Source organism: Protopterus annectens, chromosome 12.part0, assembly GCF_019279795.1.
Source record: "Protopterus annectens isolate FY-2018-M chromosome 12.part0, PAN1.0, whole genome shotgun sequence".
NCBI classification, from domain to species: domain Eukaryota; kingdom Metazoa; phylum Chordata; order Ceratodontiformes; family Protopteridae; genus Protopterus; species Protopterus annectens.
Window position 1 is genome coordinate 1,256,728,258 of NC_056746.1, and position 26,387 is coordinate 1,256,754,644.

Here is a 26,387-nt window from a genome sequence, read left to right on the forward strand (position 1 = left end):
GAAATTCTTCCTTACCCTGACAAGGTGATTGGTGATGGGCTGGTGCCAGAGCACTGGCTGCCCTGGGGAGCAGAGACATTACATTCTAGGGACCAGGCAAAAAGGTGCAGTAGTCTTGTTGAAGTGTCATCCTTGATGACTAGTGGGATTTGTATGTGCTAGGCTTACAGCCCCCCCCCCCCCCCCGCAAGTCCCCTGACATTGGTCAGCAAACAATGCCTAGACCAGGACAAGGGTATTCTTCACACACCTCCGATGCAGTTCTTGCATTGATTTGTACTTCTGAAGCCCATCACCAGGGGCACTCATGCAACAGGAGCTTGGCCATCTCTCCCTCAGGATAGGTCATGCTAACATTTTCTAATCACTTCCATCCCTTCCCAGCTGGTTTCTGTGGTGTGAAACTCTCAAGCTGACTGCTTGGTTCCTCCACTTCCAGTCTTAGCCAGGCTCCCAAACATTTCCCCGGCTGTACAACACATCCTAGTGCCCTCTCACAAGCCCACTACCAGGATGATTTACACTAGCAAATGGAAGAGGTTCTCATATTGGGTGAAGAGTAATGACGTTGATCCCTTCACTACTCCTGTTCACAATATTCTTGATTTTCTGGCCGAAACCTTCGAAAGAGGGGCAGCTGCAGCTACTATTAAGGTCCAACTAGCTGCCATCTCCAATTTTCATGTAGGAGACTTGAGTTCTAACATGTCCCATAAGTTGTGCAGAGCATTCTTACGAGGTGCAACTCTTTTACGGCCCCTGGTGAGAGGACCCTCCCGGATCTAAGTTTGGTTTTAGCTAATATGGTTCTTCCACCTTTTGAACCAGCAACATCTTGTCCCCTGAAATGTCTGTCTTGGAAAACCCTCTTCTTGGTTGCTATAACCTCAGCTAGATAGGTTTCTGAATTATATGCTTTGTCTATTTGCCCACCGTATCTCATTTTTCACAAAGATAGTCTCTTTTAGGACTAATCCTTTCTTCCTTGCCAAAGGTATGTTCAGAGTATAACTTAAATCAGTCCATTGAGCTTCCTGTGTTCTTCCCCAATTATGGCAACAAGGCAGAGTATAGACTCCACCAATTGGATGTTCATGGACAGTTGCGTTTTTATTTACACAGGACCCAAAGACCTTAGAAAATCAGACCAATTGTTTGTATCCTTTGCTGACAATAAACAAGGTTCTCCAGTTTCAAAAGTGACCTTATCATAGTGGCTGTCGGACACAAGTTATTCATATGATGTGTAAAAAGATGTTTCCCGGGGAGACCAGAGGACACTCAACCAGGGTCTTAGCCACCTCTGTTGCCTTCCAAGCTAAATTGCCTTTAGATTCAATCTGTGGAACAGAAACATGGGCAAATCCTCATACCGTTATCACTAATTACAAAGTGGATGTGGTCTCCCAGAATAGGGCATCCTTTGGTTCCATGGTTCTGAAGAGTTTGTTCCAGTGAGCCACCCAAGAACCAGGTGCTGGGGACGCGGTCCCAACCAGCAAGAACGAAGGCAATATGGGACAACATAACATGAAGAAGTTATGTTACCTACCATTACGTTCCATGTTTGTTGTCCTTCATCTCGCCTTCTTTCGTCTGTCCCCCTGTCCTTCCCCCTTCCTGGAGGTTCGAGAGGAGTTACTTTATTGGTTGCACTGGCTGAGTTTCCTGCTGACATAGCAGGTTAGTTAACCATGACTTGTTTTTCTTCTTTCCTTCCTATCTTAAATGTTTAAGAGTAGAGTAAAAATGTTTTTTTTACTATGTATGTCTAGTGTAGGCTATTACAAACGAGATCTGGGTAGCTACCGCTAGGCATGTTGGGAGAGGGGTTAGCCTCGAGCCAGTAAAAGCTTTCGAGCTATAGTAAATCGGCCGAGTCGGAGCTGAGGATCGGCTCTGAACCCAACCAGCAAGAAGGAGGGCGAGATTGACAACAAACATGGAATATTATGGTACGTACATAACTTCTTTTTTTTATGATATTAATTTATATTGATATAATTTTCACATTTTTCTAAACATCTCAAAAGCCAAGTAACAGACAGAACTCCTTACCCTCATATGAAACTGTCCGCTAAATGAATAAAATACTGCTGACCGTACATGTTTAACTTGAGTGGTTGCGGAGATATTGTAAGTAGTTTACACAATGTTACAAATGTAATACTCACTGTGTTTACTGTGACGTATAAAAATTCAGTTCAAGACCTAGAACCAAAAGAATACTACCGCTGTAAGTTTGCGTTGAAGAGTTTGTCATTTATACTTCTTTCATAACCCCTATGGTTCCAGAGATATAAACATTTGCTTGAAATGCGTGGACATCATTTGATTCTGTCAAAAGACTTAGGCTCTGCCCATTGGAAGTTGCAGTGCAAATATCCTGAGCTCCACTGGAGTGAATGAGTTACTAATGAGAACAAAATTGTTTTACTTCCCCCTTTTAGTTTTGTATACATTAAATATATAAAGTGCGCTATATGCTTTACAGTCCATCCACAAGTTAATCAACAAACATCGTGTTTTTAGCTACTTTTTCTTGCAAAGCCATATTTCACTAATTTGATAAGTTTTTATAGTGTTTCATTTATTCACTAATTTCATAGTTGCTGGTCATCTTCCTGTTAATGTCTGTCATTCAGCACTAGACTCTAGTTCAAGTCTAAGTTACTGTTGATTATTGTAGTCAACTCCTCTTTTCTGTCTCAAACATTTTCATTTTGAACATTAGAAAAGGTTTCACTTGCAAAGTCCCTCTACGAACCTTGCTGTCAGAAGAACGAGAAGCAGAGCCCCCTTCTGCTTGCTAACTCACTCTTTGTTGGATAAGCTCTTTTATTTCCTCCTTAACCTGTTCTGCATCAAAAAAATGACTGATCCTTCAGGAAAAAAAAAAAAACACTTCAAAGATAGCCGTATACAGCAGCTTGAATTTCATACCTGCCTCTTCACATTTTCTGATTGCTGGGATAAATTTGCTTCTGTTTTTCCTGGTGTACAGTGAGTAATCATTTTCTGCAAACACACTGCTGTCTCCAGTTTTCATACTTTGCACTATTGCCACAATTTTATCAGGATCAACTTTCTGCTGGTGTGATTGCATCTTTACTAATAGGTCTTGGCTAGGTTTGGAGCATACTCACAAAGTGCCTCTGTTTTAGTTAACAAATTCTGCTGTGGAACACTGTTCCAGTTGCTTATTGTGCTTTCATAACAGTAAAATTAATAGTATGTTCCTTCCAGTTTCTCTGGTACAGCAATAAATCTGATTTTCTGTGTGAGCTGTCTTCTAACTCTACTGTTTTTCAAACAGTTCTTCTTAAGAAACCTCATGTCAACCTCTGATTTTTGCAGTTTTAACAGTATGTCTGAATGTCCAATTATAACTTCTAATGTTCTGTAGTCCTATCTCACCTTCATTCTTACACATGGGTTCGGAGCCAATCCTCTGCTCCAACTCGGTATATTACAAAGCTCAAAGTCTTCTAGTTGGCTTGTGGCTAGGTAGGTATCCCATGGTGCACCAGTATAATCCTCAGATCTCGTTTGCCACATCGATGAGTTCAGATGTGCTTCTTCTTGGCCGTGGCTAAGTTTAACACAATTTTGCTATTTTATTCTATATTACAGTTTAACTTTTTCAAGTTATTTGGCTTTTGCTAGTGTTTAACTATCGTTAGAGTAGTTTCAGTCTTGCTAAAGTACCTTCTTCACTTTAATTGTTGTTGAGTGGTGGTTGTCCATTGGCCTTGTTGTTCTCCTTGGTATCCTGTGTGCCAGTTTGTTCTATTTAATGGGCGTTTTGCCCCTTGTTGTTGATTGCTGTCCTTATTAGCTTAGAGAGTTTGGTAGCTCATTAGTTTCATAGTTATTGCTTAAGTTATTAGTGCTTGCTTTTAAGGTGCATGTTTGCACTCAATTTAACCTCTCTGTTTACAGTGTTGTTTAGTGTGCGGTGTTTTAGTTTTAGCTAGTTAGCATCAGATTATTTCCGCCTAGATTTTAGTCTGATATTTAGCTCTAGTTGACAAGGGTTTTTGATATTTCCAACCCTTTGGTTCTACGTCTTAGAATTTGAGCAGTTGGACTTTTCTGGCTCATACTTTGTGTCTACACAGTATATTTGGTAGTTTCTGACCATTACTCTTTTCTAGGTCCATTTGAGATAGAGGGCCTAGTTTTTGCTCTTTTTTTCTCTACCCAGGACTAGGCCCATTTGAGTTAGAGGACCTAGTCCTCGTGGTGGTGTGACGGTTAGTGCGGTAAGGGCTAGGCCCGTTTAAGTTAGAGGACCTAGTCTTCATTGTGTTTGGCTTGTCTTTTTGCTGCATCTCTGTACCATGTCTAAAGAGGCAAAATATCATAAACCCTCGGGGTTTAAGAAATGTGTGAAATGCTCTCAGAAGATGTCTATTACCAGTGGCCACAGTAACTGTGTGTATTGCCTAGGAGCCATCCATCTGCAAGAAACATGTTTGTTTTGCCTTTCTTTCAGTGCCAGGGTCTTACAGGAGCGAAAGAACAAATTGCTATTAAAAGGTCTCCTTTAAGCCTTCTTTCGAGGAGGACTTGGCCAGTTTGTCGTCTTCCTCCAAATCTCAGTCATCTAAAAAGGAAAAGGTTAAACCTTCCAAAAGGCATTCCTGGCACGATCCAGTGCTTCGGAACCGCTTCCTAAACTGTCGAAACCAGACAAGACTTCTCCCTCCTCGGCTCCACTGATCTTGGAACCGATCGAGGTCATGGCTACTATGTCTCCAGTGTCAGCCCCATGCATTTCGGAGCAGACTTCTGATAGCAAACATCTGAGACGGTCCAGAGAACCATTGCCGGTCTCCCCTACTTTAAGGTCCCCTATCTTACAGAGGTCCAGATCTCCCACACTGTCTTCCAGGAGCCTATCAGAAGATGATGTGGAGAGAGTAGTGCTGAGACTCCTGAAGTCGGCTGCCTTGCCAAAAGTGCTGTTGGGTCTGACCCAGTCGGTCCCAGAGCCACTTGAGTCCATTTCCCCTTCTGTGGTTCCTCAGAGCCGTGCTGAGCTTTCGGTGCTCTGTTCCGCTGGTTGTGGAACCCACGGTTCCAGCTCCTCCCGAGGCTATCTCTGAGCAGAGTTCTGCTCCGACACCTTCGGTGCCGTCTGTGGTGTCTAGGAGCCGAAGCTGTCCAGTCGACCCTGACAGGGATGCTTGGACCCAGACCTCTTTGGTTCAGTCTCCCTCTTGGTGCGTTTGCTAGGGTGAGCTCGGACCCTACATCTTTCTCTGAGCAGATGGCTCTGGAGCAGATGACTTCCTCTGTCTCCTTGGAGCCGGGGAGGTCTTCAGAGTTGGAGAGGTCAACGTTCTAGATGATGCGGAGTGTGCTGTCCCAATCATCAGCTCCACCCAGGGGTGCCAACACTCTTTCCCCCTCTGGCACCGAACTCCATCTCAGCAACTACTCCCTCTCTAGACAGCAGAGACCCACAGCCTAAGGAGCCCCCAGCTGGAGGCCCCCACTCTTCTGAGGAGACCGCTCGGAAGAGGACATGCAAGAGGAAGCATGTAGACTCCCAGGATGAGTCTCTTGCCGCCGACACCGACCTCAAGGAGTCAGAAGGGTCCCCCAAGTCGTCGTCTGATGATGTCTCCTTTGTAAACATCTTAGAGATCCTTAAGCAGAGATGCGGCTGGCCCACTGTTATCCCTTCTGATGAGGAGTTGGTGTACCTGAAGGCTTTCGGGTCTCAACCTTCAGCCTCTTGGGTGTCTCCACCTTTCGACGAACTTTTAGAACTTGTTAGTCGAAAGGTGTGGGAGACTCCTGATGCCATGGTGCCAGTCCCCAGGAGACCCAATAAATTTTTTTCAGCCAAGGAGAAGGAATTTTTGTCCAAGGGCATTCCTGTAGATGCCATGGTGGTGGCAGCAGCCACTAAGAAGGAACTAGTGGAGACGTCTTCCTCTGTCCATCTGCCGAACAAGGAGTCTCGAATGATGGACAGATATGGGAAGCTTTTCTTTTCGTCAGCGGCATTCACTCTTAGATCGCTGAACTACCTAACACATTTTACAAGGCTTCAGAGAGATCTCCTTAAGGAGTTGGGTGAGACTCTACAAGGTACATCTACTGAAGGAGTCCCTGATAAGGTGTCTGCTCAGTTGTCTACCTTTAATTCCATTGTTAACTCCTCCATGAGGCTGATTTCTTATGCAACTGATGGAGTGAACAGGGCAGCTGGTTGGGGTTTCCCTTAGGAGGTACTCCTGGATGCACTTGTGTAATTTTGTGGAGCCGTTCAAGTCTACCTTTACCAACACCCTCTTTGACTGTTCTTCCATGTTTGAACCTAAGGTAAAAGACACACAAGGTGCGAGCAAGGAGAGAAAACGCTCTCTGGCGTGGGAGTACATTTTACCGTCCCGTCTAGACCATCCCCCAAGGGTCAGAGAGGTGGTAGAATGTGGTTCAACAAGTTCCAGAGGTTTTTCAAGGATGCACAGGGTTACTCCTCCTTCAGAGGCAGAGGAAGAACAAATGGTAGACACCCTAGTGGCAGGGGCGGACCGCAAAACCAGGGAGGCTGAGATTCGTTTCGAGGCCGACCCTATCAGCGCTCCTGATGTGGGGCCCGGCAGTGCTTCTGGAGCTGGTCGGGGGTCGCATTTATTTGTTTCCAGAAGCCTGGCTAAGCATCACCCGAGACAGATGGGTACTAAGAATTATCACCAGAGGTTATTCCATACCCTTTTCTCTCCCACCTCATGTTCCCCAGAGGATCCCGGATGTTCCACCCAATCACAGGGATCAAGCAACTGTAGAAGTGAACAAGCTGCTTGCAAACAGTCATCCAAACCGTCCCCGCAGACCAGGTAGGATTCGGAACTTACTTCAGATTCTTTTTAGTGCCAAAACGTACAGGGGACTGTAGGCTCATCTTGGACCTCAGCAAATTAACAAATCCGTAAAGAACAAGTTCCTGATGGTGACACTGCAGTCTATACTCCCTCTTTTAGGGAAAGACACTTGGATGTGCTCAGTAGACCTCCAAGATGCGTACTACCACATAAAAATGGACAGAGCATCGAGTAGCTTTCTACACTTCCAGCTGGGAGCCAGTCACTACCAGTTTCGTGCTCTGCCCTTTGGTCTCACCACAGCCCCCAGGGTGTTCACCAAGTGTATGGCAGTAGTGACAGCTCACGTGAGACGTCTAGGATTCCAAGTGTTTCTGTACCTGGATGACTGGCTCCTGACTGCCCCCACCAGGCATCTACTTCTTCAAACCAGCGACTCCACTATCCAACTTTGTGCCCAGTTGGGGATTACTATAAATTAGGAAAAGTCTGCCTTATCGCCCTCTCAATTTGTGACTTTTATAGGTGCAGAAATACAGTCTCCATGTTGGCTCATCTTCCAGCAGAAAGAGAACAAAATCTCATACAACAAGTCCTTCATCTACTCCCCATCCAGCAAGTCAAGACAAAGACACTGCTGAAACTCCTGGGGACCATGGCCTGCACCATATTGCTAGTCCCTCTTGCCAGATACACATGCGGATTCTTCAGTGGCTTCTGTCGTCCCAGTGGTCCTTCTAATAACTGCCTCTATCCCACCATATCCTTTTAAGAGTCTTGCAAAAGGACCTCCATTGGTGGATCCAACCCAAACAACTAACAGGCACTCCATTCCTTCCTCGTCAACCCATTGCTACTGTGACCACGGATGCCTCACAGATAAGGTGGAGGGGCATTATCTAGGTAGGACTGTCCAAGGCACATGGTAGGATCACGAGGCTCACCTGCATATCAGTGCCCTAAAGATGAGGGTGGTGCTTCTGGCATTGCAAGCACTCCACGGCCTTCTTCCTCTTGAGACGATAGCAATACAATCAAACAACATGTCGGTAGTATGGTATCTCAACAAACAAGGCGGAACCAGATCTTACCCCCTTTGTCGAGAGGCTATTTGTGTTTGGAAATGGGCGATATCTTCCCAGCGCTTTCTAGTAGCAATGCACATCCCGGGGACAACTAACGTGATAGCCGACAAACTCAGCCAGGCAATCTTGATGCCTCATGAGTGGTCTCTGAAGCAGGAAATAGCGCAACATATTTTCCGCAGATGGAAGACAGCCTTGCTGCAATCTTTTTGCCAGTCTGACCAACTCCAAAGCCGCAGCTATTTTTCCCTTATCCCCCCTCCGAGGGAGTCACCGAGACGCACTTGTTCACGATTGGCCCTTGGGTCTCCTTTATGCTTTCCCGCCCTTTCTTCTCATATCCAAGGTGATTCAGAAAATGAAACTGATGGGAAGTAAATTGATCTTCATCACTTCTTACTGGCCTCGTCAGGTTAGATTCCCCTTTCTTGGTCCTCATCTACTAGACGACCCATGGACTCTGGACCCAGTGCCAGATCTATTGACACACGTCAGGCTCTGTTCATCCCAGCCTCCACACCCTCAATTTGACAGCTTAGCTGCTCCAGTTCCATCCCTAGTCAGGCTTCATGGTTTTTCACCCGCTGTGACCCACACTCTCCCATCTTCTCACAAACCCTCCAGTAGAAAGTTATACACCAGCAAATGGAGAAGGTTTTCTATCCGGACTGAGGAAAGGAATGTTGACCCTTACACCGTATCCATTCCAGTGGTTTTGGAATTCTTGTCTGAACTTTTTCTCCAGGGTTCTGCTGCTGCCACAGTTAGGGTTCAGTTGGTAGAAATGTCAAATTTTCATTTGGGTCAACATGAGTCTAATCTGATGTCACACAGATTGTGTAAAACCTTCCTTAAAGGTGCTACTTTGTTGAGACCTCCCTTTCAGGAACCGGTAGCTTCATGGGGTCTGAACTTCGTCCTGTCCAAATTAACTTCTACACCCTTTGAACCAGCTCATTCATGTTTGTTGAAGTTTCTTTCTTGGAAGACTGTTTCTGGTGGCCATCACATCTGCTAGACGAGTATCAGAGTTACAAGCACCGTCTATCAAGCCCCCTTGTTTGATTTTCCACAAAGATAGAGTATCTGTTTGCACAAATCCATCCTTTGTCCCTAAGGTGTTCTCTCATAATAACTTGAACCAAATTATAGAGCTTCCGGTGTTCTTTCCTAATCATTCCAATGCAGCAGAATACAGATTTCATCAGTTGGATGTTCACAGACCATTACAGTTCTATCTGCACCGGACCAAGGAATTCAGACCAATTGTTTCCTTCTCCGACTCCAGATTACTTCTCCCAGTTTCCAAAGTGACCCTTTTGACTTGGATTTCCAGTTGTACATCCTATATTTATTCTTCCGATGGAAAGCCTTTACCATTCAAGATTAAGGCTCACTCTACAAGATCCCAGTCTACTTATGCAGCCTTTCAAGCCAGGGTTCCAATTGATATTTGTGTAGCAGTAACCTGGGCTACCCCTCACACCTTTATTACTCATTACAAATTGGATTTGACCTCTAGGGGTAGACCCTCCTTTGGTTCCACGGTACTCAGGAGTATTTTTCCGTGAGCCACCCAAGAATAAGGTGCTAGGGACGCTGCCCCCATGTGTAAGAATGAAGGTGAGATAGGACTACAGAACATAAAGAAGTTATGTACTCACCATAACGTTCCATGTTTGTAGTCCACCTCGCTCTTCATTCTTAAGAACCCACCCTTCTACCCCCTTCCTAGAAGGATCTGGAGACAGAAAAATTTTTCATAACAGCCAGAGACCTTTTATTATTGTTGTGCTTTCTGGATAGTTTTTGTTCTGTCTTTCTATAGTTTAGCATCAAACAAGATCTGGGGATTCTACTGGTGCACCATGGGATACCTACCCAGCCACGAGCCAACAAGAAGACTTTGCGCTTTGTAATAGGCCAAGTCTGAGCTGGAGCTGAGGATCGTCTCCGAACCTATGTGCAAGAATGAAGGGCGAGATGGACTACAAACATGGAACTTTATGGTGAGTACATAACTTGTTTTTTTTCCAGCCTTTTGTTGTTTGAATTAATATGTTCCTTCAAAGTTTCATTTATTATAATCAACTCTGAGTAAATTTTTTTTTTTCTTCTAAGTTACTGGAAGCCATCTCTTGAACCAAAGCTGAAGCTTGAATTGATTTTGGATGAGCAGTTACAGAATCCTTCCCGGACAGTGTTTTTTCTTCACCTTTTCTGATTGATTTTCTTTCAGGTTTTCCTGATTTTTTTCTTTGCTGTCATCCAGGCAGTGCATGCAACAGCCAGTACCTGAATTTTACAAAAAAAAAAAAATAAATAATAATAATGATGGCATTTGCTTTCTTAGTTTCTCTTTTCACTGCATCCCACTCACTAGTAATTTTTTCTGAGGAAATTTCTCTTTTCCTAATAACTCTTGAATCCTTTTCATTACACACACTTTAAATTCCTCTAATTTTAACATACAAGTATCAAAGTGCCAGTATTTCACTTTTTGCTTTATTGCCGTGTGTCTTTAATTTAGTGTTTTATTGGTTCATAATCTGAAAATGTTATTGGATGTGTTTCAAAGATTTCAATTAAAATGTGTGTTCCTGTGAAATATAATTTCTGTCCAGTATAGTCCAGTCATTGTACCATTGGGGGAATAATGTGTAATTTCTGTTACTGAATTCACATCTTCCATACCAGATATTCTCATATGGTCAGGAATGTATTGCCTTTTGTTATATTTCCCTTTTAGGTCCCCCAATAACATCCTCAGTATTGCAGTTTAGGTTCTAGCCCCTCTCACTAAAAATGTCCCTTGCTAGAAGCTTATTTCTTCCAGAATTCTCATAAGCTCCATAGTAGTTTTAGGAGAATATAAATACATACTTGCATAATCATTCTCCCCTGCCAATAACCACTTACTACCACAAATCTACAGTTATCTTTTTTCTCTTCTGTCACTGTTGCTGCCCTTCTAGAAATGCAAATTGTTACTCCCCTTTCTTTTGTCTGATATTCTGCTGATTGTTTATCATGTAATCCTTGTGTAATTCACATCCCCGTTTTACCCAGATGTGGTTCCTGCAGCATTTAATATAATTCAGTAGTCTTTATTTTTTGTCTGTACCTGCAAAGAGTTTTGCATTCAATGATAGTATGGATGGAGTACCCATTATGATAGAAAACTACTACTCTATTCTGTTATCCATGACATTTGTATTGTTCCAAGTTTTAGTTTACGTGCAAATGTTCTTTGGCAAGCTGATGTCTTCTGAATTCTGGTGTGTGCTTGTCACATTTCAAGACTTTTTTCCTTCAATGCAGACATTCAAACAAAATGCCAAATAGATTTTTAAAACAGTTTCCCCTTTTAACATATAAGAAATACACAACTATATACTTTTTAAGAAATTAGTTTACCCCACCAGATAGGGGCAGTTGTCCCAGATTGATGGCTTCAGCCACAGGCATTACCTGATGGTTACCCATACTAATGCACGTGTTAGAACCTATATTACCATGTGCACTAATTGTAGTCTGTTTTTTCTCATCTCTATTCCCCTATAAAGTGTGAAAAACAGCTTGCATGCTTTCATTAAACATTAGCATTTAGTCTTGAGAAAAAGAACACTGGCTAGCTTTAAAGAAATAAACTAAATTGTGCACTGTTATATGAAATGCATTAAAGTACTAAGGCTGCTAGGGAGGTAACTACATGTGTAACTTATTCACTTCCCACAGTTTCAGGCTTCATTTATTTTTCACTTGACTGCTTGACAGTATACCTTTAAATGTTAGTTGCACCGTACCTTGTACTGTTCACTCGGCGGACCTCTTATGATTAATTGCTTGCTTGCACTTGCAGACTGATGGTCATCAAGCAGTTTTAATGTAAATTTCACTGTGAAATTGTTCAGAACTCTCATGATTTGTTTCTTGCACCTGTAGTTGTCTCCCCACTAAAAGCCATTACTAATGGGAAAAAAAACTTTGCAAATGCAAATAAGAGCCATCGGTTTCCATGCCTTTTATCACTTGTTTGTCTGTTGCTTAAACCAATGGCAATAATCTAGAGATCCTCCTCTGTATTTAGTTTCTAAATAAAGGCACATTTAATTGCACAGCAGTAAAGCTCCCCTAACTCAACGACAGAGAAGTATTTGTCATTCAGCATTTTATTTTTAGTGTTAATGAATAAAAACATATCAAGTAAATGCTGTGTTCAGCACAGAAGCTAACTAAATTAGTAATAGTAAACATAAAACTTTTTAAAATAAAATATTCCAGTATGAATATTGAATGGCTGGCCATAGACCCCATGGAGTTAATGGCTTCAGGAGGCTGTCTGAATCACCTGTAATGTAATCTGCCATTAGTAAGTTTGTGTAAGCACGTATGAGAATCGTTTTGTTATGATCATGCTGGTTTACTTCATAGCCAAGTAAAGAGTAATATGTTAATGTAGTAAACTGCTAATTAATGGTTTTAGTTTGTAGAAGTAATCTTAAATTATTTCATGTATTTCTTTTGTAATTGGATTTACTTGCTTCCTTTAACTGTAAGTGTTAGTTTTGCATATTCATCCAGTGTTAGTTTTGCATATTCATCCTCCTCTAGATCAGTTTCTGAGTATAAAAGGTCACTGGACATTGTTCACTTGCCCAGTAAATAAATGAAAATTACATAGGGTAGTGAATGGAAAAGCATTCACTGTAATTTAGCTGTAAGTAGCCATTTAACTTTTCATTTTCTTTAATTTTTTTTTTTACTTTGTACTTGGTTATCCTTTAACAGGTAATGGTTAAATGACTAACTTTTTTTTTCTCAAGGGGCAGAATGTGGTGGATACAGTTCCAAAAGCAGAATTTGACCCTCTTGGCCCATTACCACCAGGATGGGGTATGTTCACCTAGTTTCTGTAGATATGTGTTTTTTTGCAGACTGTAGATAAGCTAATTTTTTTTAAAGGCATATATTGACAGAGCACAAGAATCTTCCATGTTTAGTTTGCATCGTGTTGAAATTTATACATGTATGCCTGCCATATGTAAAGTATTTTACTCAGTTGTGTGGTTACAGTTGCAGAATCTTGTCTAAAATTACTGATGTAATACAGTGACTACTTCAGAATTTTTTGTACTACTCAGTATGATCTTCTTACTACTGTTTAATTTCAACCCTAGCCACAGCAATACCTCTTATGACTAATGCTAACATTACCCTTCAAAGTGCACTTTTCACCTGCATAAACCATTTCCTGTGTCAGGTGTTTCTCAACATTAACACGGTTTGTTTAATCTTGCGACAGACTCCTCACCCTACATACAAAACTGTGTATGTCCTTTAAATCCACTGCAGTTTTGTCCTATGTGCAAACTTACTGTTGGATTGCATCCACTATCCATTGTGAATATGACATACTTGCTGACAATAGACCAGACCCTAGACTTTGTTGGGGGGGTGCACTTACATTGGTGTAAAAGTCAGAAAATGTAACATCAAAACTTCTTGCCAGAAATAAACATCCTCTGATTTTTCACCTAAATGGAATAATCTACGTTTGTCTCACTGCACACACACTGGTTTATATTGCCACTTTCTGCACCACACCACCCTCTTCTGTAGTCCTAGTACAAAATGTTATTTATGTGATCTCAGTGCAACACAAGCTAATTATCTTAGGTGATCTTTAACCTTGATTGAAAAGGTTCAATAACAACTCAGCTTTCTGTATTCCTTTCCAGCCATAATCTTGATAATCACTGAGGATAACAATATCAGCAGTGACCAATGTGTGTGTCAGTGGTGCAACAGGTAGTGCACACAGCTTTGGTGCGGAAGGCTGTGGGTTCTATTCCCACACCTGGTGGATCAATTACTGACGCTGCCATGCAGCACTCCTGAGTGCATTGTCCTTCAGATGAGACATTAAACTAATTCCCCATCTTCTTGAGTTGGTGATAGCTCATATGGTTGTATAAGATCCCATGGAAACTGCCGAAAAGTGGAAGAGTCCTTTATTATACAATGCTTATTTATACTATGTACAGTTTTTCTTATTTACAATATATACAGTTTCTCATTTACTGTATATGCATTATTCACAAAATTTAACAATTAAATATACACTTTAAGTGGCACATTTCCTTTGACTACAAAACAGCTGCTTCATTTTTCATTGTTGGACCCCCACTCAATTTTCTACAACCAAAATCTTTTTTAACATCTTTGCTAGATCCTACTTTTCATTGAACATAATTTGTCACTCTTTGATTCCGTGTTATTCAAATTAAAGAAAATATCTTTTTATCAATTTTATTAACTTAACTGTTTGACTCATCACCATAATATATATACTCATATCTATTTTAAGACTTTTTACATACATATAATTGTCTAAATATTTCAACTCTATCACCTTATTCCATAATGATTTAACTTTTGCAACTCAGGAAATGTGTTTGCTGGTTTCAAATTGATTACAATATATACAGTTTCTATTATTTTTAATTTTATGAGGCATATTTGCTTTTAATGGTAATTTCTGTATCATTAACCTCCATAAAAAAATCTTGACATTCCCACATACTTTTATATCTTTCCATTCTTGCCTTAATTGCAACCCTTTTTCTTGCACTTTTTTTTTCAAGGATAAATGTAAAAAAAACCCCTTGTATTATACTATACCTTCCTGTCTTCAATTTCATTAATTTTTATCTTCCAAAGGAAAATGTTTTGATGATTATTCATTTCCTCATTATCATATACTCTCCTTTTCTTAGAACTCAAAATGTTCATCCATTCAGCTTTATATTTAGTTCTTAAAATTCTAACCAGTAATGACTTATCCTTCAGACTTTTTGATACTTTATACAAATGTAAAGAGACTGCATAAACTGTAGGATTTATCAACCACAAACCACCATCTTCTATGTATATATGTATATATATGTGTATGTATGTGTATATATATATATATATATATATATATATATATATATCTATATATCATAATTCTTTGTACTGAATTTTATCTTGATCCCCAAAAAAAGTAAATATAATACTATAAAGTACCTTCTCAAGAGTCAGTGGGATACTAAATCAACTTGCTTAATAAGCAATTCTAGCAAGTGCAATTGAATTGATTATATTTTCTTCTTAAAAGATAATCGAAAGGTCCTCCAAAATGTTATCTTTTTCCATGATCTTCCTTCTATATAGCTTGTATATATTTCCTTTAATATCTCCTAACATATTGTCATAATGTATACCTGCACTTTTTTTTTTCTTTTTTATAGAAAAAAAAAATATTGTATAAATACCCACAAGTAACTTATCACATTAACCATAACTTTATTTCTGGCAAGAATAATACCATCCACATATGATAACATAATTGGAATATCTATGCCGTCATTGATTATATATTCCATATCTGTCATTTCAATATTAACACTAGTTGAAATCACATTTCAGTACTAATACAAAAATAACACTACTCAAAGGACAACCTTGCCTTATACCCTTTTCAAGCACAATTTCCTTACTAAGCTAGCCGTTTATTATTATTTACTATATTTAACCTATAAAGCTGTAACAAACATTTTTTATCTTATTACTTGTATATATCAAATATTTTCCGTAGGGTGTTGAGGCTGGATTGAATCAAATAGCTTATTTAAATCGCCCACCATTAATTTTGCTTGAGCCTTCTTGTATAAAATGCCATCCATTAATTATCTAATCAAACAGTAAGTCTTGTACTTTACCTTTTGTACCATAAATATTTTTTTATTTATAATCTTACTTCACTTGTTTTCCATTGTCTTTTGCAAAATTTTCATAAAAATCTTGTGCAACAACTACAGGTCTCCAGTTCTGTATTTCACACTTGCCTCATTTTTTCCCCATATGAATTTAGTTACACCACTATACAGCTCTGTATGTTGAAAGCCTTTCTTAACCATTCATTTAATACTTTTACAAAATAGTTCTTTTGAATTGCTGTCATATTTTGATACTTTTCCGTTAAACCCCTACCACTTTGTGCTGCGGTGTTTTGCCGGTATTTCCTCTCTGTTCACTACAATGTACTGTTTGACCGTTTCTTTTTCGCACAGTCTTGTGGTTTAACCCACTTGGGCAAAAATAACAAAAGATGCCGCCTTTTTGTAACAGTAATCACTGAACCTAAAGTTAGCAATGGCAAATTCCCTCGCCTGAACATTTCTTCTAAAGAAGCATTGCCATACTTCTGAGAAATGCAGCAAAAGCACTCACTGTTATCTATGCTGACATTTTCTAATAGCAATAACTATATGAAAATTAACACTAAATAATTTGGATGCAAGAATAAGGATGTTAGGGACACATGCAGCTGAAGAACCGGCAAAACAAAGCAGCGCAAAGTGGTAAAGGTTTAACGGGAAGTACCGTTAAACCCCTAACAATTAGCGCTGTTGTTTTGCCGGTATTTCCTCTTTGTTCACCACAATGCACTGTTTAACAATTTCTTTTTCACACAATCTTGTGTTGTTAACCCACTTGGGCAAAAGTCATAATAAAAGATGCTGCCTTTTCTGTAACAGCAATCACTGAACCTAAAATTAGCCCGTGCCTTTGAAAGAGAGTTGTAATATTCTGTGGTAAAATGGCAACAGAAGACTGCTGTGAAATCCCAGTTCAGGTTTGTTTCTCATTATTTATGTTATTCACTGCACACGACTGACATATTTTAAATTTCACTCTGTGTATTGCATGTATTTGCAGGATACCAAAACATATGGTCGTCTGGATGATTTGAATGTTTGATCCTTAAATCGCAATGTTATCGTCTTTGGAGCTGCAGCAATACATTTCAGGAAATAAAGGAAGCAATTATTGTAACTGCTCTGCGCTGACTGCACTTGCCATTCAAGGGAAATTCTTTCCCACTATAATTACAAATCATTTCATGACTACAAACATCTGCAGTGTAGGAGGGGCTGGTAAAAGTCTAGCAGTGGCAATTTCCTTTGCCTGAACATTTCTTGTAAAGAAACATTGTCATACTTCTCAGAAATGCAGCAGTACACTCACTGTTATCTGTGCTGGCATTTTCTAATAGGAATAATTATATGAAAATTGACAGTAAATAATTTGGATGCAAGAATACTGATTTTAGTGACACATGCAGCTGAAGAACCGGCAAAACACAGCAGCGCGAAGTGGTAGGGGTTTAACTGAAAAGTACCCATATTTTATACATTCTATACTGTACTCCAGCTGGACCTGCTGCAGATTCCAGATTTCCTTCTTATAAAATATTTTCCAGTTCTTCCATTTTAATCCTTTTTTTTTTTTTCAAATCCTTATCTTAGTCCGAAAAAATATCTACTTTCCATTATTACATTATACATTCTTTCCTCTAAAACTTTCTTTAACATATACTTCCACTATTTCCATAATCATATCTTGCGTAGTTTAGTATACCTGACCTGTCTTTCATTATTATCATAGTACTATCATTTTCTTTGATAAGTTTACTCAAATATGGTGCAATTTCCTCCATCTTTCCTTGAACAAATTCTTTGTACAACAAATCTGTATTTTCTTTTTAACTCGTATAATTCCTGTTCTGTAATAAAGCAACTTTCTTAATGTTTCCCAACTATCACAAATATCCTTACTTAATTGGTCATAATGAACTCTCCTTATTTTTATCCCAGCTTATGTAATACGTTTTATATTTTTTATTTAAAAAAAAAATCCACCATTCAGACCAATCTTTATAAAAAGCCCTCATTTCTATGTGGCCCTTACATAAATTTAAAAGCAAACGCCAAACTAACACCAACAACACACAAAACTTCAGTTCATAAAAAGCATACGTGTCTATAATGGCAAAGAACTTTAATAAAACAGTAAAGGTGAGCGCTTTCAAAGTTGGCTCCACTTCTTCAGACCATGAATCAACTAAATTAAGTAATCCATTTATATTAAAGCCAAGTACATGTAAACCAGTAATACCATTTAAAATCATATGACACATTAAACAATTCATAGTCTCCTACATTTCAACCTAGGTCTTAAAGACACCTTATCATTCAGGCCCCCTTCTTTATCAGCTTGTAAATTTAATATCCAAAATAATTCCCTATCTTTGACATTATAAATGTCACCCAGTCAACCATTCTCTTGTATAATTATTTCAGTATCGTTAAATCTAAACTTATGTTCATCTAATATATCTAAAATATGTTTAGCTAAAGAATTGTTATGATTATCTTGTTTAATACCTCTCATATGTTCTCTAATTCTCTCCATTAACATCCGGTTGGTGTTGCCTATATTAAATTTATTGCACAACAGGCACTGAGCTAAATATACTAAGAGCTCAGATCTACAAGTAGCTTTTACCTTAGTTATACACTTTCTTTGTGATGGGATGTAAAATTGTTCGAAAAGTTACATCTTCCACAGGGTACAGTACATGCTAATGATACTTCTGTCCTCTGATCTTTTTCTTACTATAATCTTTCTTATAACAGAGCTGTGTTTTTAATGATTGTTTTTGAAACAAAACGTTCTATCATGATATTAACTTCATCTGATTGTAAAATATGCCAGTTCTTAATTATATCACATACTGCTCTGATATTGCTTGAATATGTTAAAAAAAATTTGGGTGAAGTAAAAAAAATTTGGGTGAAGTAAAAACTATCTTCACTTTCTTGTATGTAATTATTAAACCTTGAAAAATATAGGGCACTCTTGTCTCTTGGTTCCTTTATATTAATTAAATATTGATCTAATCTATTTCATACTATAACCTCTATTAACTCTGTTTTCATAGTATTAATATCTGCTGTAAAAGTTTCTTCATTATTATTTAACCATGAAATCCTCATTGCTTGGCCTTCAGTAATATTCTATATACATGTAGCAGATGTGTAAACTATTGTGGTGTAGGATTTTGATTTCTACAACATTTCTTCCAAATCCAGAGGTGGTGGTATTATTTAAGCTTCCTCTCTTAAGGTGTATATATAAAAAGTCTGTATCATTTCCTGAAACATTTAATGGAAACTTCAAAAATGTCGTAGTAGTGTGCATATATTCAATAAATTCTTTCAGTTGTATGTATTTAACTGTCCAAAGGATAAACACGTCATCTACAAATCTATGGTAGAATTTTAATATACGATGTAAACTTGTTACTCTTTAATACACAAGTTACTTTCCCATTCTCGTAGCTGTTAGCGCACTGGGTACCCATCGCTACACCAACTTTTTTGCGCTATTACTTATTACAGGACATGAAAACATTATCCAGTATTGTTTCTACAAGTAAACATAATAGATCAATCTTTTCTATACAGTATGGGCTGTGCCCTTTCAAAAATTCCTTCATAAAGCAATGAGGATTTCATGCTTAAATAATGAAGAAACTTTTTTACAACAGATATTAATATAATGAAAAAAGAACAGCCCCATATTTTTCAAGGTTTAATAATAATTACATATGGGAAAGTGAAGATTGTTTTACTATAAATACACCCAAAATGTGTTTAGCATATTCAAGCAATATCAGAGCAATATGTGATATAGTTAAGAACTGGTATATTTTACAATCAGATGAGCAAGTTAATAGCGAGATTGAACAGGTATGAACAAGCTAATAGCGCGATTGAACAGGTACCAACATTCTGTTTCAAAAACAAACTATCATTAAAAAGATTGCTATAATAAGAAAAAGAAAGATCAGGGGACAGAAGTATCATTAGCATGTACTGTACCCTATGGAAGATGTAACTTTTGTTACTTGATAGACAGTACAAACAGTTTTATACATCCCATCACAAAGAAAGTGTATAACTTTAAGGCACTTATTGTATTTAGCTTTAATGCCTGTTGTGCAATAAATTTTATATAGGCAAGACCAACCGGAAGTTACTGGAGAGAATTATAGAACATACGAGAGATATTAAACAAGATGATCATAATTCTTTAGCTAAACATATTTTAGATGCATTAGATGAGCATAAGTTTATTTTTAATGTTATTGAAATAATAGAAGAGAATGGTTGACTGGGGACACTGATGTCACGGAAGATGGGGAATTATTTTGGATATTAAATTTACAAGCAAATAAAGGACACTTGAATGATGAGGTGTCTTTAAGACCTAGGTTGAAAAGTAGGAGACTACGAACATAATTGTTTAATGTGTCATGTGATTTTAAATGTTATCGCTATTGGGTTAGATATACTTGGTTTTAATAAAAATTGATTTTATTTCATTCCTTTTTCTGAAGAAGTGGTCATCTCTACAAAAGTGCTCACCTTCCATAAATTTATTACATCCGTCTTTCCTTCTTTATCCCATTTTAACCACATCCTTTTTATTCCTTTTCCTGTATTTATATAGCCAAAGTTGTATTTCAGAGCAAGCCATATAGCTATGTGATCCAAAAAACCTCTCTAATACCCCTTCATCCACAATTTTCAACACTAAAAAAATAATATATTTCTGTTTTATGTTCACCTGTAGTACAAGTCCAAGTACTCATTCCAATTACATTTCCATATCTTATAATGTCTAACATCACTTTAACATGATATGCTTTTTCTTTTTTGCCTTGTTACAGTTAAAATCTCCTGCAACAGTTATATCCATATTTACTTCTATGTACTTAATTATATCTTTAAACATCTCTTCTCTCTCTCTCGTTACTATTACATCACTGTAATTCTAAATACCTCATCTTACCTCAACAATTGTAGCTCAGCCTACAGTCATAAACACGTTTCTCTCCTTAAGTTAAAGACCCCCCCCCCACCACACTTCCAATTGTCTCTCCATTTGTTAAAAACCTAGTATTTTCTAATATAATCTGCTTGACCACGGTGGTGCATCAGTTAGCGTGGTCACCTCACAGCAAGAGGTTCTGTGGTTCGATTCTTGGCTGGACCTCCTGTGCGGAGTCTGCATGTCCTCCTTGTGGTTTAGTGAGTTTTAAAGACATGCAGGTAGGTTTTGTGTGTGCTTTCTGTGAAGGTCGGGTGCCTGGCTGGCAACTCGATACTGTAAAAGCACAACTGCCAATCAATTTGCGAACCGGTAATCCGCTGTGACAACCCCTAACCAGGAAAAGCCGAAAGACATTGCTTTGCTTCTAATATAATAATGTCACTTTTCCGGTCTCACAGCATTCAAAAATACTTATCCTTCTTGCATTCTTTAAGCTATTACCATTTAATGCAAGTACCTTATACAAAATGTTAACTTTTGAATATTCTACTTAACCTTTCCCTTTCTTTTTTCTTATGTTCTAACATTTTTCTTTCTGTAAACCAAGCAAATAGTCCAAGAAGTGGTCACGGCAGCAGCTGAGTGAAACACCAACAGTTTATTGAATAACAACTTGAAACGCTTTTCGTTTGCTGAAAAGCAGACTTCATCAGAAGTAAAAAACCTAAAAATACAGTACTCATTTTAAAACGAGTTTTTAAAATGAGTGCTGTATTTTTTAGGTTTTTTACTTTTGATGGTTTGCATTTTCTGCAAATGAAAAGCAAATGAAATTTCAAATCCATGCTTCTTTCCCATCTCTCCTCCAAATGGGAATGTCCTTCACATGCTCCCACCTAAAACTCCCACACTACTAACTCCACACCTAAATCATCATTTCTTTGCCTATTTTAACTTAATTCAGAGATCTTGCTCAGAACACCTTTTCATAAATCTTTTGCATGCATGCCTCTGGCCTACCTTACTCATATTCTCAAACTTTCATTGTTTGTTTTTGTTATCCATTGTACCCATAATATTGTTTTCCTCTGTAATATTGTTAATTTGTCTCTATTCGTATGTATTTGTATGTCTGTTTGGGGCTTTTACCCTCGGGTCTCTACTGAAAAAGGGTAATTCTTACCCAGCTGGGCCAACCCGGTTAACAAATGCAAATAAAATAAATAAGCTGTTACTTGGACTTTATTTTTCTTTCTGTCTCCATCTCTTACCAATAGAATTTTTTGTTTGACTAAATTCGGTTTTACACCTTCGCTTTCACTCAACCCTGATATTACTGACTTTGTAGATCTTTATGATGATCTTCTTGTTTCACTGTTGCAGTTATCACACTTGGATTATCTGCCTGCAGGCAGCCCTCAGTCAGCCTGAATACCAGAGACTTAGTATTTTTGCATTGGTTGCTGTCGCTTCAGTACTGACGTCAGGTCATCGGGTATAAAAACAGGCAGCTGACGCCATTACATAAGTCTTTCTTCCCGAGGAGCCCGAAGCAGTAGTAGTTCACATGAGTGCTGGTCGGCCGCTTCCTGAGTTTTGTTTCCGAAATTGAATCATCCTGAAGTCTTCTAAAGCTAAGTACCCCGTTGGGGATCCTTTTTTCTTGCTCTAACCAATGTCAGAAAAAGTTAACAATCGTCTCGCCTGTGGAAAGCATCACTGCGTCACCTGTTTAGGCCCAGACCACGACGTACCTTGCTGTCGGTTTTGTGCTTTGTTCAGTGCCCAAACTATTCATTGTCAGGCCCTTACTGTCGCTAAATACTTTTGTTCTCTGTTGCCATATTCTGGAATGGCTTCGGTAAGCCATTCGACTACTGATCTTTCGAAAAAAAGTAAGGATAAAGACAGGCAGACTGCACAGGTCCAAAACTGCTGACGATGCTTCTGTTAAGCTACTCGCCAGTTCGCTGGTACTCAGTGAGGCGCTTTTGCAGCCCCTGATGCCCGCTTCGATAGATTCACAGGCCGCTATTGAGACCCGTTCGTAGTCCGGTATGCCCCGAGACTCTTCTTTGACTATGGAACCTGCGGACGTCTCTACCTTGGATGGATCTGGAGCCGCTGTGCAGGCACCAGCTCCTGAGGAAGTTCTTTGCATTACCGATATTCGAAACAAATCGACTACTACTTTCACGTTTTCAGTTCTTTCTAAAACTAGTGAATTTCTAAGGCCTAGAGTACAAGCTATGCCTAAAAAAAACTATCCAAACTCAAGTGCCTGCTTCCTTGCCACAATCTCAAATGCTTAAAATGGCAGAAGGACCTGATCATGCTGATTAGGGGAAGCCAGCCTTCCCCTGCTAAACAAAAAAGAGACCTGTCCCCGGCAGCTTTAACTGACCAAGAGTCCGACTCTGAAGTTTCTGAATATGAAGACATGCCTTTTATCTGCCTGTGAGGATTAAGATGCAGAGGAATCCATTCCCTCTGCTTCCCCTGCAGAGGATTTTCCTTTTGGTGAAACCTTGCATACTTTGAGAGAGCATTTCCACTGGGAATGCCAGGATTATCCTCTGTTCAAAAAGAGACTCAGGGAATTTTTAGATCTACCACAGCACAGACCCTTCGCTATCCCTCCTGTTCTGGATGTTGCAGATGATGTATTTATGGAATCCAGTTTAACTCCTGATACTTTACACCTTGCCCCAAGGAAACCTGACCGGTACTATAGAGTCCCTGACTCTCTCAAATGTCTTTTCAAAAATCGTACTGCTCACCCAGAGATAATCTCCCAAGGACCTAAAGGAATAAAAGCAACTACAGCTAAGAATCCCACTCCTTCGGATAGAGATTCCCGGGATGTAGACAGATGGGGTAAAAAAGTATACACCTCTGCTACTCTTGCCATTAGAGCATTGAATTGTCAGTTCCACATGCTGAAGTACCAGCAACATACTATGGAACTTAAGCAAAAATGATCTACCTTTCCTAACTGTGCAGAAAAAGAATTACAGGAGCTTATGCATTTTGTAAGCCAAATCAGCAAACATACCTTGCAGTGTGGGTTTGACGCCCTAGAAGCATCTTGCAGGGCAGCAGTCACAGGTTCTTTACTTAGAAGGCATGCTTTGCTTAAGGAGCAGACCTTGCCAGACCATGTCAAATCAAAATTACTGAATGCTCCTTTAAGGACAATCTGTTTGGCCTCAAAGCAGAAGCGGTTTTAAAAAAGATGGAAGAAAAGGCGAAGTTTATGCAGACAGTAAAAGATTTTTTGCAAGTGCAGCCTCCAAGATTCAGTAGGCATTGCCCCTTGAAACATTGGTCCTTTCCAGCCCCCTCAAGGCCAACTCAAACTAGACCCAGGAAAAACTGACCCCCCCCCCCCCCCAGATTACAGTCTCAGGGTATGCAGAGATCTAAGCAGTGGAGTACTTCCACTTCTAAAACAGGGAGTGCTAAGCCACCCCCTTACGGAAAGAATTCACAATGACTTCTCAACTCCACTCCTCACCTCTGCCTAATTGCTCATGCCCCTAGGAGGAAAACTTGCCCACCATGCAAAAAACTGGACCTCCATCACCACCGACCGATGGGTCCTCAAAATAGTATCCCAAGGGTAAAAGTTCTAATGTGATAGTGTTCAATCTCGCCGTATGTTCTTACACATGGGTTCAGAGCCGATCCTCGGCTCCGTGTCGGCCGCTTGCAAGCTCTGCATCGAGAAGAAGCTCGAGACAATCTAATACCCACAATCCCCCTCTGCCTTTACCTCAGATCTAGTTTGCCGCTGCTGCGTTCGCATCGCTGGGAGCTAGCTCGAGCATCTTGAGATAAGATATAACTTTATTTTTGTTATATTTTAGAGAAAATTTGTTCTAATAGTAACTTTTGATATACCGAGTGTATGTGTGTATGAGTAGGTAGAATTTCTCGGTACCGTTAAGTTTATTAACTGGTTAGAGTTTTTCGGGGCCTACCAACCCTACTTAAATTTGACAACCGGACTTGACATTTAAATCGGATTTGACTTTTTTCCACCGGATTTGACTCTTATACTGGACTTGACTTTTATCTTTCCTGTAAAATATCTGATAAAGTTAAATCAGGCTTTAAGCGTTGTCAGTGTGGCCAAAAAATGTCACTTACTGACAACCATAGTTCCTGTGTCTACTGCCTTGGCCCTCTCCACTTACAAGAGGACTGTTCAATCTGTCACTCTTTTAGTGGGAGGGTCATGACAGATAGGCGCAGGAAACTCATGGACAGAGGATTATTAAAACCTTCCTTTCAGGAGGCTCTGGATGCTTCAGACCAGGCATCAAAATCCTCGAAGGAATCGAAGACGTCGGAGCCCAAGTCATCGGCTCCGAGCTCTTCGGTAAAGTTAGATCACCGGTTCCACAGACTTCGGGCCGAGTGTTCAACTGGTGTCGGTTCCTGAGCCTCGAGTCTTGGAACCGGTGATGGAGCTCCCTCCATCGACTTTATTGAGGTCGGCTCCGTCTTCGGTTCCTTCGACCCGTTCTTCTTCCAAGCTCTCCGATGTCGATGTGGATCGTGTGGTGCAGAAGTTATTGGAGCATTCGGTCCTGTCCAAACTTATTTCAGTTTCCACCCAGTTGGTGTCGAAACTTGAAGGCCTCCCATTGTCTCCATCCATTCCTCCTCCGAGACCTGTCCAGTCTTTGGAGCCGGAAGAGGTTGATCTTCTGATTGTGGAGCCCTCGGGTCCAGAACCGTCCTTTTCTCGGTCTGTTCCTCTCACCTCGACTCCGTCGGACCCGGTACCGGAGTCTCAGAGCCGACGATCTGTCCTTGGTTCCGGGGCCGAGAGTCGAACCGACGTTTTGGTTCAGACTCTTCCTCTCGGGGCCTCGGCGCGGATCGATTCGGCTCCGTCCTCGGGGTTGATGCCTTCGGTGCCTGTTTCGGGGATTCTTCCCATTTCTTCGGAACCGGGAGATTCTTCGATTCAGGACCCGGGGGCTTTCGACCTAATGAGGAAGGTGTTGTCTACCCAGACAACCACATCAGTGGAAGCAACCTCTCCTCCCCATAAAGGGCCGTTATCCTCCTCTGCACCCACGGCCACATCCAAGCGTCGAGCACCAGTGTCTCAGCCACCCCTGGAGGGTGCCCCCTCTTCCTCGGAAGCTTCTTCGGATTCTCCCCACGAAGAAGTCCCTAGGAAAAGATTGTGTAAGAGGAGACACTTGGATTCTCCACAAGAATCCTTGACATCCGATACTGACTTAGATGAGTCAGAAGGGTCCCTAAGTCACCTTCAGAAGATGTCTCTTTTCGGACATATTGGAGATCCTGAAACAGAGAGGTGACTGGCAGTCCCTCCCTTCTGAGGATGAGTCAGTTTTGCTGAAGGCATTCGGTGCTCGCCCTTCTTCCTCCTGGGTCACTCCGCCCTTCGGAATTAATGGAACTTATTGCTCAAGGGCGTGGAGGCTCCTGACACAGTGGAACCAGTCCCAAGGAAACCCAATAAGTATATCACTGCACCCCAGGACAAGACTTACTTAACAAAAGGAGTTCCAGTGGACGCTATGGTGGTGGCAGCGGCCACGAAAAAGGAGATGTCGGAATCTTCCTCATCTGTCCATCCCCCTAATAAAGATTCTAGGACTATGGACAGGTATGGGAAGTGCATTTTTAGTTCAGCGGCTTTTTCCATGCGATCCCTGAACTATTTGACCCACTTTACACGACTACA

At 40.1% G+C, this 26,387-nt stretch overlaps 1 protein-coding gene across 4 annotated transcripts in view; it reads left to right on the plus strand.

Annotated features, from left to right (window-relative positions):
- ITCH (itchy E3 ubiquitin protein ligase) overlaps positions 1-26,387 on the plus strand; it is a 2,580,358-nt gene that overhangs the window by 750,140 nt on the left and 1,803,831 nt on the right. For all 4 annotated transcript variants that reach the window (XM_044090275.1, XM_044090277.1, XM_044090278.1 and 1 more), the window contains exon 11: positions 12,754-12,823. In XM_044090275.1, coding sequence (XP_043946210.1) covers positions 12,754-12,823 — 70 coding nt within the window. The remainder of the gene's footprint in view (positions 1-12,753; positions 12,824-26,387) is intronic.